General features: G+C 51.1%; 1 protein-coding gene across 1 annotated transcript in view; it reads right to left on the bottom strand.

Annotated features, from left to right (window-relative positions):
* The window catches only part of LOC140732860 (glutathione hydrolase 1 proenzyme-like), a 1003644-nt gene that overhangs the window by 332827 nt on the left and 649405 nt on the right, over positions 1–21412 (bottom strand). Inside the window, exon 9 of the mRNA XM_073055492.1 lies at positions 14268–14455. Within this exon, the coding sequence (XP_072911593.1) occupies positions 14268–14455 (188 nt within the window). The remainder of the gene's footprint in view (positions 1–14267; positions 14456–21412) is intronic.

Genomic DNA, 21412 nt, shown 5'->3' with positions numbered 1-21412 from the left:
CAGCACACAGTGAAAGCTCCGTCGAACCCAGCCTCGCAGACGCAGCACACAGTGAAAGCTCCGTCGAACCCAGCCTCGCAGACGCAGCACACAGTGAAAGCTCCGTCGAACCCAGCCTCGCAGACACAGCACACAGTGAAAGCTCCGTCGAACCCAGCCTCACAGAAGCAGCACACAGTGAAAGCGTCGAACCCAGCCTCGCAGACACAGCACACAGTGAAAGCTCCGTCGAACCCAGCCTCGCAGACACAGCACACAGTGAAAGCTCCGTCGGACCCAGCCTCGCAGACACAGCACACAGTGAAAGCTCCTTCGATCCCAGCCTCGCAGACGCAGTACACAGTGAAAGCTCCTTCGAACCCAGCCTCGCAGACGCAGTACACAATGAAAGCTCCGTCGAACCCAGCCTCGCAGACACAGCACACAGTGAAAGCTCCGTCGAACCCAGCCTCGCAGACACAGCACACAATGAAAGCTCCGTCGAACCCAGCCTCACAGACGCAGCACAGAGTGAAAGCTCCGTAGAACCCAGCCTCACAGACGCAGCATACAGTGAAAGCTCCGTCGAACCCAGCCTCGCAGACGCAGCACACAGTGAAAGCTCCGTCGGACCCAGCCTCGCAGACGCAGCACACAGTGAAAGCTCCGTCGAACCCACCCTCGCAGACGCAGCACACAGTGAAAGCTCCGTCGAACCCAGCCTCGCAGACGCAGCACACAGTGAAAGCTCCGTCGGACCCAGCCTCGCAGACGCAGCACACAGTGAAAGCTCCGTCGAACCCAGCCTCACAGACGCAGCACACAGTGAAAGCTCCGTCGAACCCAGCCTCGCAGACACAGCACACAGTGAAAGCTCCGTCGAACCCATCCTCGCAGACGCAGCACACAATGAAAGCTCCGTCGAACCCAGCCTCGCAGACGCAGCACACAATGAAAGCTCCGTAGAACCCAGCCTCGCAGACGCAGCACACAGTGAAAGCTCCGTCGAACCCAGCCTCGCAGACGCAGCACACAGTGAAAGCTCCGTCGGACCCAGCCTCGCAGACGCAGCACACAGTGAAAGCTCCGTCGGACCCAGCCTCGCAGACGCAGCACACAGTGAAAGCTCCGTCGAACCCAGCCTCGCAGACGCAGCACACAGTGAAAGCTCCGTCGAACCCAGCCTCGCAGACGCAGCACACACTGAAAGCGTCGAACCCAGCCTCGCAGACGCAGCACACAGTGAAAGCTCCGTCGAACCCAGCCTCGCAGACACAGCACACAATGAAAGCGTCGAACCCAGCCTCGCAGACGCAGCACACAGTGAAAGCTCCGTCGAACCCAGCCTCGCAGACGCAGCACACAGTGAAAGCTCCGTCGAACCCAGCCTCGCAGACGCAGCACACAATGAAAGCGTCGAACCCAGCCTCGCAGACGCAGCACACAGTGAAAGCTCCGTCGAACCCAGCCTCGCAGACACAGCACACAATGAAAGCTCCGTCGAACCCAGCCTCGCAGACGCAGCACACAATGAAAGCGTCGAACCCAGCCTCGCAGACACAGCACACAGTGAAAGCTCCGTCGAACCCAGCCTCGCAGACGCAGCACACAGTGAAAGCACCGTCGAACCCAGCCTCGCAGACACAGCACACAGTGAAAGCTCCGTCGAACCCAGCCTCGCAGACGCAGCACACAGTGAAAGCTCCGTCGAACCCAGCCTCGCAGACACAGCACACAGTGAAAGCTCCGTCGAACCCAGCCTCGCAGACACAGCACACAGTGAAAGCTCCGTCGAACCCAGCCTCGCAGACACACACACAATGAAAGCTCCGTCGAACCCAGCCTCACAGACACAGCACACAATGAAAGCTCCGTCGGACCCAGCCTCGCAGACACAGCACACAGTGAAAGCTCCGTCGAACCCAGCCTCGCAGACGCAGCACACAGTGAAAGCTCCGTCGAACCCAGCCTCGCAGACGCAGCACACAATGAAAGCTCCGTCGAACCCAGCCTCACAGACACAGCACACAATGAAAGCTCCGTCGGACCCAGCCTCGCAGACACAGCACACAGTGAAAGCTCCGTCGAACCCAGCCTCACAGACACAGCACACAGTGAAAGCTCCGTCGAACCCAGCCTCGCAGACGCAGCACACAGTGAAAGCTCCGTCGAACCCAGCCTCGCAGACGCAGCACACAATGAAAGCGTCGAACCCAGCCTCGCAGACGCAGCACACAGTGAAAGCTCCGTCGAACCCAGCCTCGCAGACACAGCACACAATGAAAGCTCCGTCGAACCCAGCCTCGCAGACGCAGCACACAGTGAAAGCTCCGTCGAACCCAGCCTCGCAGACGCAGCACAGAATGAAAGCGTCGAACCCAGCCTCGCAGACACAGCACACAGTGAAAGCTCCGTCGAACCCAGCCTCGCAGACGCAGCACACAGTGAAAGCTCCGTCGAACCCAGCCTCACAGACACAGCACACAATGAAAGCTCCGTCGAACCCAGCCTCACAGACGCAGCACACAGTGAAAGCTCCGTCGAACCCAGCCTCGCAGACACAGCACACAGTGAAAGCTCCGTCGAACCCAGCCTCGCAGACGCAGCACACAGTGAAAGCTCCGTCGAACCCAGCCTCGCAGACGCAGCACACAGTGAAAGCTCCGTCGAACCCAGCCTCGCAGACGCAGCACACAGTGAAAGCTCCGTGGAACCCAGCCTCACAGACGCAGCACACAGTGAAAGCTCCGTCGAACCCAGCCTCGCAGACACAGCACACAGTGAAAGCTCCGTCGAACCCAGCCTCGCAGACGCAGCACACAGTGAAAGCTCCGTCGAACCCAGCCTCGCAGACGCAGTACACAATGAAAGCTCCGTCGAACCCAGCCTCGCAGACGCAGCACACAGTGAAAGCTCCGTCGAACCCAGCCTCGCAGACACAGCACACAATGAAAGCGTCGAACCCAGCCTCGCAGACGCAGCACACAGTGAAAGCTCCGTCGAACCCAGCCTCGCAGACACAGCACACAATGAAAGCGTCGAACCCAGCCTCACAGACGCAGCACACAGTGAAAGCTCCGTCGAACCCAGCCTCGCAGACGCAGCACACAGTGAAAGCTCCGTCGAACCCAGCCTCGCAGACGCAGCACACAGTGAAAGCTCCGTCGAACCCAGCCTCACAGACGCAGCACACAGTGAAAGCTCCGTCGAACCCAGCCTCGCAGACGCAGTACACAGTGAAAGCTCCTTCGAACCCAGCCTCGCAGACGCAGTACACAATGAAAGCTCCGTCGAACCCAGCCTCGCAGACACAGCACACAGTGAAAGCTCCGTCGAACCCAGCCTCGCAGACACAGCACACAGTGAAAGCTCCGTCGAACCCAGCCTCGCAGACACAGCACACAGTGAAAGCTCCGTCGAACCCAGCCTCGCAGACGCAGCACACAGTGAAAGCGTCGAACCCAGCCTCGCAGACGCAGCACACAGTGAAAGCTCCGTCGAACCCAGCCTCACAGACACAGCACACAATGAAAGCTCCGTCGAACCCAGCCTCACAGACACAGCACACAGTGAAAGCTCCGTCGAACCCAGCCTCGCAGACGCAGCACACAGTGAAAGCTCCGTCGGACCCAGACTCACAGACACAGCACACAATGAAAGCTCCGTCGAACCCAGCCTCGCAGACGCAGTACACAATGAAAGCTCCGTCGAAACCAGCCTCACAGACGCAGCACACAGTGAAAGCTCCGTCGAACCCAGCCTCGCAGACACAGCACACAGTGAAAGCTCCGTCGGACCCAGCCTCGCAGACACAGCACACAGTGAAAGCTCCGTCGAACCCAGCCTCGCAGACGCAGTACACAGTGAAAGCTCCTTCGAACCCAGCCTCGCAGACGCAGTACACAATGAAAGCTCCGTCGAACCCAGCCTCGCAGACACAGCACACAGTGAAAGCTCCGTCGAACCCAGCCTCGCAGACACAGCACACAATGAAAGCTCCGTCGAACCCAGCCTCACAGACGCAGCACAGAGTGAAAGCTCCGTCGAACCCAGCCTCACAGACGCAGCACACAGTGAAAGCTCCGTCGAACCCAGCCTCGCAGACGCAGCACACAGTGAAAGCTCCGTCGGACCCAGCCTCGCAGACGCAGCACACAGTGAAAGCTCCGTCGAACCCAGCCTCGCAGACGCAGCACACAGTGAAAGCTCCGTCGAACCCAGCCTCGCAGACGCAGCACACAGTGAAAGCTCCGTCGGACCCAGCCTCGCAGACGCAGCACACAGTGAAAGCTCCGTCGAACCCAGCCTCACAGACGCAGCACACAGTGAAAGCTCCGTCGAACCCAGCCTCGCAGACACAGCACACAATGAAAGCTCCGTCGAACCCAGCCTCGCAGACACAGCACACAATGAAAGCTCCGTCGAACCTAGCCTCGCAGACACAGCACACAATGAAAGCTCCGTCGAACCCAGCCTCACAGACACAGCACACAGTGAAAGCTCCGTCGAACCCAGCCTCGCAGACGCAGCACACAGTGAAAGCTCCGTCGGACCCAGCCTCGCAGACGCAGCACACAGTGAAAGCTCCGTCGAACCGAGCCTCACAGACGCAGCACACAGTGAAAGCTCCGTCGAACCCATCCTCGCAGACGCAGCACACAATGAAAGCTCCGTCGAACCCAGCCTCGCAGACGCAGCACACAATGAAAGCTCCGTAGAACCCAGCCTCGCAGACTCAGCACACAGTGAAAGCTCCGTCGAACCCAGCCTCGCAGACGCAGCACACAATGAAAGCGTCGAACCCAGCCTCGCAGACACAGCACACAGTGAAAGCTCCGTCGAACCCAGCCTCGCAGACGCAGCACACAGTGAAAGCTCCGTCGAACCCAGCCTCGCAGACGCAGCACACAGTGAAAGCTCCGTCGAACCCAGCCTCACAGACGCAGCACACAGTGAAAGCTCCGTCGAACCCAGCCTCGCAGACACAGCACACAGTGAAAGCTCCGTCGAACCCAGCCTCGCAGACACAGCACACAGTGAAAGCTCCGTCGAACCCAGCCTCGCAGACGCAGCACACAATGAAAGCTCCGTCGAACCCAGCCTCGCAGACGCAGCACACAATGAAAGCTCCGTCGAACCCAGCCTCGCAGACGCAGCACACAGTGAAAGCTCCGTCGAACCCAGCCTCGCAGACGCAGTACACAATGAAAGCTCCGTCGAACCCAGCCTCGCAGACGCAGCACACAGTGAAAGCTCCGTCGAACCCAGCCTCGCAGACACAGCACACACTGAAAGCGTCGAACCCAGCCTCGCAGACGCAGCACACAGTGAAAGCTCCGTCGAACCCAGCCTCGCAGACACACACACAATGAAAGCTCCGTCGAACCCAGCCTCGCAGACACAGCACACAATGAAAGCTCCGTCAAACCCAGCCTCGCAGACACAGCACACAATGAAAGCGTCGAACCCAGCCTCACAGACACAGCACACAGTGAAAGCTCCGTCGAACCCAGCCTCGCAGACGCAGCACACAGTGAAAGCTCCGTCGAACCCAGCCTCGCAGACGCAGCACACAGTGAAAGCTCCGTCGAACCCAGCCTCACAGACGCAGCACACAGTGAAAGCTCCGTCGAACCCAGCCTCGCAGACGCAGCACACAGTGAAAGCTCCGTCGAACCCAGCCTCGCAGACACAGCACACAATGAAAGCTCCGTCGAACCCAGCCTCACAGACGCAGCACACAGTGAAAGCTCCGTCGGACCCAGCCTCACAGACGCAGCACACAGTGAAAGCTCCGTCGAACCCAGCCTCGCAGACGCAGCACACAGTGAAAGCTCCGTCGAACCCAGTCTCGCAGACGCAGCACACAGTGAAAGCTCCGTCGAACCCATCCTCACAGACGCAGCACACAGTGAAAGCTCCGTCGAACCCAGTCTCGCAGACACAGCACACAGTGAAAGCTCCGTCGAACCCATCCTCACAGACGCAGCACACAGTGAAAGCTCCGTCGAACCCAGCCTCGCAGACGCAGCACACAGTGAAAGCTCCGTCGAACCCAGCCTCGCAGACGCAGCACACAGTGAAAGCTCCGTCGAACCCATCCTCACAGACGCAGCACACAGTGAAAGCTCCGTCGAACCCATCCTCACAGACGCAGCACACAGTGAAAGCTCCGTCGAACCCATCCTCGCAGACGCAGCACACAGTGAAAGCTCCGTCGAACCCAGCCTCGCAGACGCAGCACACAGTGAAAGCTCCGTCGAACCCAGCCTCGCAGACGCAGCACACAGTGAAAGCTCCGTCGAACCCAGCCTCGCAGACGCAGCACACAGTGAAAGCTCCGTCGAACCCAGCCTCGCAGACGCAGCACACAATGAAAGCTCCGTCGAACCCAGCCTCGCAGACGCAGCACACAGTGAAAGCTCCGTCGAACCCAGCCTCACAGACACAGCACACAATGAAAGCTCCGTCGAACCCAGCCTCACAGACACACACACAGTGAAAGCTCCGTCGAACCCAGCCTCGCAGACACAGCACACAATGAAAGCTCCGTCGAACCCAGCCTCGCAGACACAGCACACAGTGAAAGCTCCGTCGAACCCAGCCTCGCAGACGCAGCACACAGTGAAAGCTCCGTCGAACCCAGCCTCGCAGACGCAGCACACAGTGAAAGCTCCGTCGAACCCAGCCTCGCAGACGCAGCACACAGTGAAAGCTCCGTCGAACCCAGCCTCGCAGACACAGCACACAGTGAAAGCTCCGTCGAACCCAGCCTCACAGACGCAGCACACAGTGAAAGCTCCGTCGAACCCAGCCTCGCAGACGCAGCACACAGTGAAAGCTCCGTCGAACCCAGCCTCGCCGACACAGCACACAGTGAAAGCTCCGTCGAACCCAGCCTCACAGACGCAGCACACAGTGAAAGCTCCGTCGAACCCAGCCTCGCAGACACAGCACACAATGAAAGCTCCGTCGAACCCAGCCTCGCAGACGCAGCACACAGTGAAAGCTCCGTCGAACCCAGCCTCGCAGACACAGCACACAGTGAAAGCTCCGTCGGACCCAGCCTCGCAGACACAGCACACAGTGAAAGCTCCGTTGAACCCAGTCTCGCAGACACAGCACACAGTGAAAGCTCCGTCGAACCCAGCCTCGCAGACGCAGCACACAGTGAAAGCTCCGTGGAACCCAGCCTCGCAGACGCAGCACACAGTGAAAGTGACCTGACCACAGCAGACTCCGAGTCCGTCGAACCTCCGAGCTGACGACCATCCCCTCCGGCACAGCCTCTCTGAGTCCATCCCCAATACCATCCCCTGCCGAGGGTATTAAATATGAGGGCAAACTGGCCGGTAATATAAAGCAGAATACTAAAGGTTTTTCAGTTATATAAAGAGTAAAAGGGGGGTGAGAGTTGATATCGGACCACTGGACAATGATGCTGGTGAGGTAGTACTGGGGGATGAAGAAATGACAGATGAAGATAATGAGTACTTTACATCTGTCTTCAATGTGGAAGACACTAGCAGTGTGCCAGAGGTCTGTGAGTGTCAGGGAGCGTGAATGAGTGCCATTGCTATTACAAAGGTAAAGGTGCTGGGCAAACTGAAAGGTCTTACGGTGGATAAGTCACCTGGGAGATAACGGATGCATTGGTCATGATCCTTCTTGAATCACGTGATTCTGGCATGGTCCCGGAGGACTGGAAGATCATAAATGTCACTTCACTTTTTAAGAAGGGAGGAAGGCAAAATAAAGGAAATTATAGGTCAGTTAGCCTAACCTCAGAGGTTGGGAAAGTGTTGGGGTCTATTATTAAGGATGAGGAGAACTTGGGGATTAATGATAAAGTAAGTCAAAGTCAGCATGGTTTCTATGAAGGGAAACCTTGCCTGACAAATCTGTTAGAGTTCTTTGTGGAAGTAAAAAGCAGGGAGACAAGGACAAAGGAAAGGCAGTGGATGTTATTTACTTGGATTTTCGGAAGACATTTGATAAGGTGACACACACGAGGCTGCTTAACAAGATAAAATCCTATGGCATTACAGGAAAGATACTGGCATGGATAAAGGGATGTCTGACAGGCAGGAGGCAGAGAGTGGGAATAAAGAGGGCCTTTTCCAGTTGGCTGCTAGTGACTAGAGGTGTTCCTCAGGGGTCAGTATTGGGACCACTGGTTTTCATATTGTTTGTCAATGATTTGGATAATGGAATTGATGTCTTTGTGGCAAAGTTTGAGGATGATACAAAGATAAGGGAGGGGTAGGTAGTGCTGAGGAAGTAATGTAATTGCAACAGGACTTAAATAAATTGGAGGAATGGGCAAAAAAGTGGCAGATGGAATACAGTGCTGGGAAATGTATGACAATGCATTTTGGTGAAAGGAACAATAGTGTGGACTATTATCTACATGGGAAGAAAATTCAAACATTAGACATGCAAAGGGACTTAGGAGTCCTCAGGCAAGACTCCCAGAAGGTTAATTGACAGGTTGAGTCTGTGGTAAAGAAGGCAAATGAAATGTTGGCATTCATTTCAAAGGGGAGAGAATATAAAAGCAAGGAGATAATGCTGAGGCTTGTCAGGCTGCACTTGGAGTATTGTCAACAGTTCTGGGCCCCGAATCTCAGAAAGATTGTGTTGTCATTGGAGAGAGTCCAGAGGAGGTTCACAAGGATGATTCCACGAAAGGAGGGGCTAACATAACCACATAACCATATAACAATTACAGCACAGAAACAGGCAATCTCGGCCCTTCTAGTCTGTGCTGAACGCTTACTCTCACCTAGTCCCACCGACCTGCACTCATATAACCATATAACCATATAACAATCACAGCACGGAAACAGGCCATCTCGGCCCTTCTAGTCCGTGCCGAACGCTTACTCTCACCTAGTCCCACCGACCTGCACTCAGCCCATAACCCTCCATTCCTTTCCTGTCCATATACCTATCCAATTTTACTTTAAATGACAATATTGAACTGGCTTCTACCACTTCTACTGGAAGCTCATTCCACACAGCTACCACTCTCTGAGTAAAGAAGTTACCCCTAAACTTTTGCCACCTAACTCTCAACTTATGTCCTCTTGTTTGAATCTCCCCTACTCTCAATGGAAAAAGCCTATCCATGTCAACTCTATCTATCCCCCTCATAATTTTAAATACCTCTATCAAATCCCCCCTCAACCTTCTGTGCTCCAAAGAATAAAGACCTAAATTGTTCAACCTTTCTCTGTCCTCGTTAACTTCTAGTAAATCTTCTCTGTACTCTCTCTATTTTGTTGACATCTTTCCTATAATTCGGTGACCAGTACTGTACACAATACTCCAAATTTGGTCTTATTTACCAACACCTTGTACAGTTTTAACATTACATCCCAACTCCTATACTCAATGCTCTGATTTATCAAGGCCAGCATACCAAAAGCTTTCTTCACCACCCTATCCACATGAGATTCCACCTTCAGGGAACTATGCACCATTATTCCTAGATCACTCTGTTCTACTCCATTCTTCAGTGCCCTACCATTTACCATGTATGTCCTATTTGGATTATTTCTACCAAAATGTAGCACCTCACACTTATCAGCATTAAACTCCATCTGCCATCTTTCAGCCCACTCTTCTAACTGGCCTAAATCTCTCTGCAAGCTTTGAAAACCTACTTCATTATCCACAATGCCACTTATCTTAGTATCCATCATCTGCATACTTACTAATCCAATTTACCACCCCATCATCCAGATCATTAATGTATATGACAAACAACATTGGACCCAGTACAGATCCCTGAGGCACACCACTAGTCACAGGCCTCCAACCTGACAAACAGGTTGCAGGAAGGCACAGAGTCGACTGTACTTCCTAAGAAGGTTGGCGTCATTCAATGTCTGTAGTGAGATGCTGAAGATGTTCTATAGGTCAGTTGTGGAGAGCGCCCTCTTCTTTGTGGTGGCGTGTTGGGGAGGAAGCATTAAGAAGAGGGACGCCTCACGTCTTAATAAGCTGGTAAGGAAGGCAGGCTCTGTCGTGGGCAAAGGACTGGAGAGTTTAACATCGGTAGCTGAGCGAAGGGCGCTGAGTAGGCTACGGTCAATTATGGATAACTCTGAACATCCTCTACATAGCACTATCCAGAGACAGAGAAGCAGTTTCAGCGACAGGTTACTATCGATGCAATGCTCCTCAGACAGGATGAAGAGGTCAATACTCCCCAATGCCATTAGGCTTTACAATTCTACCGCCAGGACTTAAGAACTTTTTAAAAGCTATTATTAATGCTTTTTGAGATAGTGATTTAGATGCATATCATATTTTTTACTGAGTTAAGTATTGTATGTAATTAGTTTTGCTACAACAAGTGTATGGGACATTGGAAAAAAGTTGAATTTCCCCATGGGGATGAATAAAGTATCTATCTATCTATCTATCTATCTAACAGTTATCCACCACTACTCTCTGGCATCTCCCATCCAGCCACTGTTGAATCCATTTTACTACTTCAATATTAACACCTAACGATTGAACCTTCCTAACTAACCTTCCATGTGGAACCTTGTCAAAGGTCTTACTGAAGTCCATATAGACAACATCCACTGTTTTACCCTTGTCAACTTTCTTAGCAACCTCTTCAAAAAATTCAATAAGATTTGTCAAACATGACCTTCCATGCACAAATCCATGTTGACTGTTCCTAATCAGACCCTGTCTGTCCAGATAATTATATATACCATCTCTAAGAATACTTTCCATTAATTTACCCACCACTGACATCAAACTGACAGGCCTATAATTGCTAGGTTTACTCTTAGAACCCTTTTTAAACAATGGAACCACATGAGCAATACGCCAATCCTCTGACACCATCCCCGTTTCCAATGACATTTGAAATATTTCTGTCAGAGCCCCTGATATTTCTACACTAACTTCCCTCAAGATCCTGTCATAAATCCTGTCAGGACCTGGAGATTTATCCACTTTTATATTCCTTAAAAGCACCAGTACTTCCTCCTCTTTAATTGTCATAGTTTCCATAACTTCCCTACTTGTTTCCCTTACCTTACACAATTCAATATCCTTCTCCTTAGTGAATACCAAAGAAAAGAAATTGTTCAAAATCTCCCCCATCTCTTTTGGCTCCACACATAGCTGTCCACTCAGATTCTCTAAGGGACCAATTTTATCCCTCACTATCCTTTTGCTATTAATATAACTGTAGAAACCCTTTGGACTTATTTTCAGCTTACTTGCCAAAGCAACCTTGTATCTTCTTTCAGCTTTTCTAATTTCTTAAGATTCTTTTTACATTCTTTATATTCCTTGAGCACCTCATTTACTCCATGCTGCCTATATTTATTGTAGATCTCTCTCTTTTTCGGAACCAAGTTTCCAATATCCCTTGAAAACCATGGCTCTCTCAAACTTTTAACCTTTCCTTTCAACCTAATAACAACATAAAGATTCTGTACCCTCAAAATTTCACCTTTAAATGACTTCCATTTCTCTATTACATCCTTCCCATAGAACAAATTGTCCCAATCTAATCCTTCTAAATCCTTTTGCATCTCTTCAAAGTTAGCCTTTCTCCAAATCAAAAATCTCAACCCTGGATCCAGTCCTATCCTTCTCCATAATTATATTGAAACTAATGGTATTGTGATCACTGGACCCGAAGTGCTCCCCAACACATACCTCCATCACCTGATCTATCTCATTCCCTAACAGGAGATCCAACACTGCCCCTTCTCTAGTTGGTACCTCTATGTATTGCTGCAAAAAACTATCCTGCACACATTTTACAAACTCCAAACCATCCATCCCTTTTACAGTATGGGCTTCCCAGTCTATGTGTGGAAAATTAAAATCTCCCACAATCACAACCCTGTGCTTACTACAAATATCTGCTATCTCCTTACAAATTTGTTCCTCCAATTCTCGCTCCCCATTAGGTGGTCTATAATACACCTCTATAAGTGTTAGTACACCTTTCCCATTCCTCAATTCCACCCAAATAGCCTCCCTAGACGAGCCCTCTAATCTATCCTGCCAGAGCACCGCTGTAATATTTTCTCTGACAAGCAATGCTACACCTCCCCCTCTTGTCTCTCCGATTCTATCACACCTGAAGCAATGAAATCCCAGAATATTTAGTTGCCAATCACACCCCTCCTGCAACCATGTTTCACTAATAGCTACAACATCATATCTCCAGGTATCAATCCATGCTCTAAGCTCATCCACCTTGCTTATAATGCTCCTAGCATTAAAATAAATGCACTTAAAAAATTCTCCACCTCTTCCTCTCTGTTTATCTCTAACAGTACAAAGAACTTTACTGTCTTCTTTTTCTTCCTTCTCCCATACATCTGTTCCTACACTCTGGTTCCCCTCCTCCCTCATATCTAGTTTAAATCCACTGGAGTCTCTCTAGCAAACCTACCTGCGAGAATATTTGTCCCCCTCCAGTTCAGATGTAAACTATCCGGCAGTTTGATTAATGTTTGGCAGCTTTGGGCCTGTACCCACTGGGATTTAGAAGAATGCAGGCGGACCTCATTGAAATTGACTGAATATTAAAAGGATTAGATAATGTGGATGTGGAGAAGATGTTTCCTGTGGAGGGGATATCCAGAACTAGAGGACACAGCCTCAGAATTGAGGGGCAACCCTTTAGAACAGAGGTAAGGAGGAATTTCTTCAGCCACAGAGCAGTGAATCTGTGGAATGACTGCAGTGGAGGCCAAGTCCGTGGGTATATTTAAGGGAGAAGTTGATAGTTTCCTGATCTGTCAGGGCATTAATGGATATGATATGAAGGCAGGTGTATGGGGTTGAGTGGGATCTGGGATCAGCCATGGTGGAATGACGGGACAGACTTGATGGGCTGAATGGCCTGATTCTGCTCCTATGTCTTACGGTCTTTTGGTCTGTGGCCAATTTGCAGATGATACAGAGACAGGTGGAAGGGCAGGTAGTGTTGAGGAAACAGGGAGTCTGCAGAAGGATTTAGGCAGATTAGGAGAAAGGACAAAGAAAGAGGCAGATGGAATACAGTGTAGGGAAGTGTAAGGTCAAACTTACACTTTGATAGAAGAAATAAGGGGGCATTAATAGGGAGAAAATCCAGAATTAAGAGATGCAAAGTGACTTGGGAGTCCTCACGCAGGATTCCATAAAGGTTAACTTCAATGTTCCTTCCCATCGATTTTCACAGCTCTGTCGACAAACCGTTCCTCTGAGCAGGAAACGGTAAAGCAGCCTGAGAACGACGTGGCGCTTTAATAAAACGTTATAGAGTGTAAATGAAAACTGCAACTGTACAGCATCAAACACTGTACGGCATTATTTCAGTTACTGAGCACCTCTGCAGTTTCGAGAGAACACGGTACATGGAGCTTAGAAAACTAGAGAGCTATGCACTGGGGACATTCTAGGCAGGTTCTAGAGTAGGCGACCTGGTCCGCCCAACATTGTGGGTGACGTGCTGCAGATTTCCATGTCCCTATGGAGAACAGTGGTTAACTTGCAGACTGATGTGATGATGAGGAAGGCAAATGCAATGTCAGCATTCATTTTGAGAGCACTCAGCAAGGATGTAGTGATAAGGCTTTATAATCCTTGGAGTATCGTGAGGAGTGTTGCACCCCTTATTTAAGAAAGGATTGGAGGGGGTCCAGACGAGGTTCATGAGAAAGATCCCGGGAGTGAAAAGGTTAACGTATGATTTGGTTTTGAATGTCCAGTACTCACTGGTTCAGAACAATGAGAGATGATCCCATTGAAGCGTATTATGGACAAGAGAAAATCCGAAGATGCTGGAAATCCAAGCAACACGCACAAAATGCTGGAGGAACTCAGCAGGCCAGGCAGCATCCGTGGAAGAGAGGACAGTTGATGTTTTGGGCCGAAACCCTTCGGCGGCACTGAAACGTATTATGGACTGGGAAATGGCTGGTCCTGTAGTTGCCACTGGAGACAAAGGCTGGGCTGGCAGTTCAGGGATGGTCCACGCTGCAGTGGACATTACTGGTGAGATTGTTGAGTTCCAGATGCCCATTGGCTGGGAGTCTTTACCCACAGACCCTCCCACCCACCCTGTGCACTCAACCCTAGTCATCTTATCCCCCCAGTGACCCTCAGCACCATCCTTCCCCCAATTCCACCCCTCCCCCCACTGCCTCCCACACAGACATATCTCCCCATCTGTCCATCTCTTCTCCCCACACCCAGATCCACCCTCCACCCACTACAGAAGCACCAGGTTCTAGGAGGGGCCAGTGCCTTACGGCAGGTTGATGGAGCTGGTCACCGACACAGCACTGCCGTCCTCAGCAACCAACGAGATGTGTGCGGTGCCGTGGGATTCGCTGGTGCAGTACTCTGGATTGTAGTACTTGATACCATGCGTGGTGTTGTCTGTGATCTTCGCCCAGAGTCCTGCTGCAAAGTAGTCGGAGGTCATGTTGGAGATGACCTGTTCAGGAGAAGAGCAGAAGGTCTGGGGGTTGGCAGAGCATGGGGATTGTGTGAGGGAAAGCATAATGGGTCTGTCTTACTTGTACTAACAACAGACCGTCTCATTAATAAGGAACCGATTGTGTAGGTATTGATTGTCTGAGAGGCAACCCAATTAACCGATCAGTTGTGTAGGTATTGATCATCTGACAGGCAACCCGATTAACCGATCAGTTTTGTAGGTATTGATTGTCTGACAGGCAACCCGATTAACCAATCAGTTTTGTAGGTATTGATCATCTGACAGGCAACCCGATTAACCGATCAGTTTTGTAGGTATTGATCATCTGACAGGCAACCCGATTAACCGATCAGTTTTGTAGGTATTGATTGTCTGACAGGCAACCCGATTAACCGATCGGTTGTGTAGATATTAATTGTCTGATAGGAAACCCAATTAACCAATTATTTGGTACTCTGAGTGTTGTTGTATAGGTGCTAATGTTGAGTAAGTTGCAGAAACAGTGTCTGGAGACTGGCTGACAGAATGTGAGTAGATTGATAGTTTAAAGTTGAATTGTAACCTTACACTATAAGACCACAAGACGTAGAAGCAAAATTAGGCCATTCACCCCATCGAGTCTGCTCCGCCATTCCATTATGCTGTTCCTGCATTCCACCCAACCTCATACACATACCTTCTTGCCATATCCTTTGATGCCCTGACTGATCATGGAAACATAGAAAACCTACAGCACAATACAGGACCTTTGGCCCACAAAGTTGTGCCGAGCATGTCCCTACCTTAGAAATTACTAGGCTTACCTATAGCCTTCTATTTTACTAAGCTCCATGTACCTATCCAAAAGTCTCTTAATAGACCCTATAGTATCTGCCTCCACCAGCATTGCTGGCAGCCCATTCCACACACTCACCACTCTCTGAGTAAAAGACTTACCCCTGACATCTCCTCTGTACCTACTCCCCAGCACCTTAAACCTGTGTCCTCTTTGGCAACCATTTCAGCCCTGGGAAAAAGCCTCTAACTATCCACATGATCAATGCCTCTCATCATCTTGTACACCTCTATCAGGTCACCTCTCATCCTCCGTCACTCCAAGGAGAAAAGGCCGAGTTCACTCAACCTATTCTCATACGGCATGCTCCCCAATCCAGGCAACATCCTTGTAAATCTCCTCTGCTTCAACATCCTACCTGTAGTGAGGTGACCAGAACTGAGCACAGTACTCCAAGTGGGGTCTGACCAGGGTCCTATATAGCTGCAACATTACCTCTCAGCTCCTAAATTCAATTCCATGATTGATGAAGGCCAATACACTGTACGCCTTCTTAACCTTCACATACTTGTCAAACTGCGCAGATGTTTTGAGCATCCTGTGGACTCGGACCCAAGATCCCTCTGATCCTCCACACTGCCAAGAGCCTTACCATTAATACTATATTCTGCCATCATATTTGACCTACCAAAATGAACCACTTCACACTTATCTGGGTTGAACTCCATCTGCCACTTCTCAGCCAATTTTTGCATCCTATCAATGTCCCGCTGTAACCTCTGACAGCCCTCCACACTATCCACAACACCACCAACCTTGTGTCATCAGCAAATTTACTAACCCATCCCTCCACTTCCTCATCCAGGTCATTTATAAAAATCACGAACAGTAAGGGTCTCAGAACAGATCCCTGAGTCACTCCACTGGTCACCGACCTCCATGCAGAATATGACCCGTCTACAACCACTCTTTGCCTTCTGTGGGCAAGTCAGCTCTGAATCCACAAAGCAATGTCCCCGTGGATCCCATGTCTCCTTACTTTCTCAGTAAGCCTTGTATGGGGTAACTTATCAAATGCCTTGCTGAAATCCATATACACTACATCTACTGCTCTTCCTTCATCAATGTGTTTAGTCACATCCTCAAAAAATTCAATCAGGCTCGTAAGGCACGACCTGCCTTTGACAAAGCTATGCTGGCTATTCTTAATCATATTATACCTCTCCAAATGTTCATAAATCCTGCCTCTCAGGATCTTCTCCATCAGTTTACCAACCACTGAGGTAAGACTCACTGGTCTATAATTTCCTTGGCTATCTCTACCCCCTTTCTTGAATAAAGGAACAACATCTGCAACCCTCCAATCCTCCGGAACCTCTCCCGTCCCCATTGATGATGCAAAGATCGTTACCAGAGGCTCAGCAATCTCCTCCCTCGCTTCCCACAGTAGCCTGGGGTACATCTCATCCAGTCCCGGTGACTTATCCAACTTGATGCTTTCCAAAAGCTCCAGCACATCCTCTTTCTCAATATCTACACGCTCAAGCTTTTCAGTCTGCTGCAAGTCATCACTACAATCACCAAGATCCTTTTCCACAGTGAATACTGAAGTAAAGTATTCATTAAGTACCTCTGCTATTTCCTCCGGTTCCATACACACTTTCCCACTGGCACACTTGATATTCTTTCATGTCTTATCCTCTTGCTCTTCACATACTTGCAGAATGCCTTGGCGTTTTCCTTAATCCTGCCCACCAAGGCCTTCTCATGGCCCCTTCTGGCTCTCCTAATTTCCTTCTTAAGCTCCTTCCCATTCGCTGTATAATCTTCTAGATCTCTAACATTACCTAGCTCTCTGAACCTTTTGTAAGCTTTTCTTTTCTTCATGACTAGATTTATTACAGCCTTTGTACACCACGGTTCCTGTACCCTACCATAACTTCCCTGTCTCATTGGAATGTACCTATACAGGGCTCTACACAAATATCCCCTGAATATTTGCCACATTTCTTCCGTACTTTTCCCTGAGAACATCTGTTTCCAATTTAAGCCTCCAATTTCCTGCCTGACAGCCTCAAAATTCCCCTTACTCCGATTAAACGCTTTCTCAGTCCTCCAGCAGTGGCGGGATCTCCCTGTGGCCACACACTTCAATTCCACAGACCACTCCCACTCCGATATGTCTGACCATGGCCTCCTCTACCGTCAAGATGAGGCCACATGCAGGTTGATGGAGCAATACCTTATCTCCCGCCTAGGTAGCCTCCTTCCTGCCGGCATGAACATCCAACTCACTGACCTCCGTTGATACCCCTGCCCCCCACCCTTACCCCCATCCCTATCTATTATTTTAGTCTGGTTCTCTTTCTCTTTTCTCCCCCCTCACTACAATCTCCCCCCAGCCCTACCTTTCTTTCTCTTTTATTTCCCAAAATTCTTTACCTTCTCCCTAGCCCATTTCCCTCCAGCCTATCACTTCCCAGCTCTCTACTTCATCCCTCCCCCCACTTCTTACCCCCCCTCGACCCTCCCATGTTACTTCACTCCTGATGAAGGGTTTTGGCCCGAAACGCCGTCACTACCTCCTCCCATAGATGCTGTCTGGCCTGCTGAGTTCTGCCAGCATTTTGTGTTTTTAAACGCTTTTCTAATTTGCCTGTTCCTATCTCTCTCCAATGCTATTGTAAAGGAGATGGAATTGTGAACACTATCTCCAAAATTTTCTCCCACTGAGAGATCTGACACCTGACCAGGTTCATTTCCCAATACCAAATCAAGTACAGCATCTCCTCTTGTAGGCTTATCTACATATTGTGTCAAGAAACCTTCCTGAACACGCCTAACAAACTCCACCCCATCTAAACCCCTCACTCTAGGGAGATGCCAATCGATATTTGGGAAATTAAAATCTCCCATCACGACAACTCTGTTATTATTACACTTTTCCAGGATCAGTTTCCCTATCTGCTCCTCGATATTCCTGTTACTATTGGGAGGCCTAAATAAAACACCCAGTTCATGGACCCCTTCCTGTTCCTAACCTCCAACACGTCCACCTTTTCTGCAGCCGTGACACTATCTCTGATCAACAGTGCCATGCACCCACCTATTTTGCCTCCCTCCTGGTCCTTTCTGTAACATCTAAAGACTAGCACTCGAAGTAACCATTCCTGTCCCTGAGCCATCCAAGTCTCTGTAATGGCCACCGCATCATAGCTCCAAGTACTGATCCATGCGCTAAGCTCATCCGCTTTGTTCACAACACTCCGTGCATTAAAACAGACAGGAAGTGATCAACTTCTCCCTTAAATACACTCTCAGACTTGACCTCTACCAGACTCTGTGGGAGAGCATTCCACAGATTCACTAATCACTGGCTAAAAAAATTCCTCCTAATCTCTGATTTCAAAGGTGGCCCCTCAATTTTAATATCTGGTCCTTTCAACATTCGGTCGGTTTCAATGAGAACCCCTGCATTTTTCTAAATTCCAGTGAGCACAGGTCCAAAACTGGGTACCACAGATGAGCTGGAGTCAAATGGACGGGCTGTGTCCCATTGACGGGCTGAGTCTCCATGGACAGCTTGGGCTCTGGGATCAGTAGGTGAAGGGCTGATGGGCTCTGGGATCAGTAGGTGAAGGGCTGATGGGCTCTGGGATCAGTAGGTGAAGGGGAGATGGGCTCTGGGATCAGTAGGTGAAGGGCTGATGGGCTCTGGGATCAGTAGGTGAAGGGGATATGGGCTCTGGGATCAGTAGGTGACGGGGAGATGGGCTCTGGGATCAGTGGGTGAAGGGGAGATGGGCTCTGGGATCAGTAGGTGAAGAGCTGATGGGCTCTGGGATCAGTAGGTGAAGGGGAGATGGGCAATGGGATCAGTAGGTGACGGGGAGATGGGCTCTGGGATCAGTAGGTGAAGGGCTGATGGGCTCTGGGATCAGTACATGAAGGGGAGATGGGCTCTGGGATCAGTAGGTGAAGGGGAGATGGGCTCTGGGATCAGTAGGTGAAGGGCTGATGGGCTCTGGGATCAGTAGGTGAAGGGGAGATGGGCTCTGGGATCAGTAGGTGAAGGGCTGATGGGCTCTGGGATCAGTAGGTGAAGGGGAGATGGGCTCAGGGATCAGTAGGTGAAGGGGAGATGGGCTCTGGGATCAGTAGGTGAAGGGGAGATGGGCTCAGGGATCAGTAGGTGAAGGGGAGATGGGCTCTGGGATCAGTAGGTGAAGGGCTGATGGGCTCTGGGATCAGTAGGTGAAGGGGAGATGGGCTCAGGGATCAGTAGGTGAAGGGGAGATGGGCTCTGGGATCAGTAGGTGAAGGGGAGATGGGCTCAGGGATCAGTAGGTGAAGGGGAGATGGGCTCTGGGATCAGTAGGTGAAGGGATAATGGGCTCTGGGATCAGTAGATGAAGGGGAGATGGGCTCTGGGATCAGTAGGTGAAGGGCTGATGGGCTCTGGGATCAGTAGGTGAAGGGGAGATGGGCTCTGGGATCAGTAGGTGAAGGGGAGATGGGCTCTGGGATCAGTGGGTGAAGTGCTGATGGGCTCTGGGATCAGTAGGTGAAGGGCTGATGGGCTCTGGGATCAGTAGGTGAAGGGGAGATGGGCTCTGGGATCAGTAGGTGAAGGGGAGATGGGCTCTGGGATCAGTAGGTGAAGGGCTGATGGGCTCTGGGATCAGTAGGTGAAGGGGAGATGGGCTCTGGGATCAGTGGGTGAAGTGCTGATGGGCTCTGGGATCAGTAGGTGAAGGGCTGATGGGCTCTGGGATCAGTAGGTGAAGGGGAAATGGGCTCTGGGGTCAGTTGGTGAAGGGGAGATGGGCTCTGGGATCAGTAGGTGACGGTGAGATGGGCTCTGGGATCAGTACATGAAGGGGAGATGGGCTCTGGGATCAGTGGGTGAAGTGCTGATGGGCTCTGGGATCAGTAGGTGAAGGGGATATGGGCTCTGGGATCAGTGGGTGAAGGGCTGATGGGCTCCGGGATCAGTAGGTGAAGGGGAGATGGGCTCTGGGATCAGTAGGTGAAGGGGAGATGGGCTCTGGGATCAGTACATGAAGGGGAGATGGGCTGTGGGATCAGTGGGTGAAGGGGAGATGGGCTCTGGGATCAGTAGGTGAAGGGGAGATGGGCTCTGGGATCAGTAGGTGAAGGGGAGATGGGCTCTGGGATCAGTGGGTGATGGGCTCTGGGATCAGTAGGTGAAGGGGAGATGGGCTCTGGGATCAGTAGGTGAAGGGGAGATGGGCTCTGGGATCAGTAGGTGAAGGGGAGATGGGCTCTGGGATCTGTAGGGGAAGGGGAGATGGGCTCTGGGATCAGTAGGTGAAGGGGAGATGGGCTCTGGGAGCAGTAGGTGAAGGGGAGATGGGCTCTGGGATCAGTGGGTGAAGTGCTGATGGGCTCTGGGATCAGTAGGTGAAGGGCTGATGGGCTCTGGGATCAGTAGGTGAAGGGGAGATGGGCTCTGGGATCAGTAGGTGAAGGGGAGATGGGCTCTGGGATCAGTAGGTGAAGGGCTGATGGGCTCTGGGATCAGTAGGTGAAGGGGAGATGGGCTCTGGGATCAGTGGGTGAAGTGCTGATGGGCTCTGGGATCAGTAGGTGAAGGGCTGATGGGCTCTGGGATCAGTAGGTGAAGGGGAAATGGGCTCTGGGATCAGTTGGTGAAGGGGAGATGGGCTCTGGGATCAGTAGGTGACGGTGAGATGGGCTCTGGGATCAGTACATGAAGGGGAGATGGGCTCTGGGATCAGTGGGTGAAGTGCTGATGGGCTCTGGGATCAGTAGGTGAAGGGGATATGGGCTCTGGGATCAGTGGGTGAAGGGCTGATGGGCTCCGGGATCAGTAGGTGAAGGGGAGATGGGCTCTGGGATCAGTAGGTGAAGGGGAGATGGGCTCTGGGATCAGTGGGTGAAGTGCTGATGGGCTCTGGGATCAGTAGGTGAAGGGCTGATGGGCTCTGGGATCAGTAGGTGAAGGGGAGATGGGCTCTGGGATCAGTAGGTGAAGGGGAGATGGGCTCTGGGATCAGTAGGTGAAGGGGAGATAGGCTCTGGGATCAGTAGGTGAAGGGCTGATGGGCTCTGGGATCAGTAGGTGAAGGGGAGATGGGCTCTGGGATCAGTAGGTGAAGGGGAGATGGACTCTGGGATCAGTAGGTGAAGGGGAG

Source organism: Hemitrygon akajei, chromosome 9, assembly GCF_048418815.1.
Source record: "Hemitrygon akajei chromosome 9, sHemAka1.3, whole genome shotgun sequence".
In the NCBI taxonomy this organism is placed as follows: domain Eukaryota; kingdom Metazoa; phylum Chordata; class Chondrichthyes; order Myliobatiformes; family Dasyatidae; genus Hemitrygon; species Hemitrygon akajei.
The sequence above is the reverse complement of the archived record's forward strand: the minus strand, read 5'-3'. Positions and strand labels throughout refer to the sequence as shown.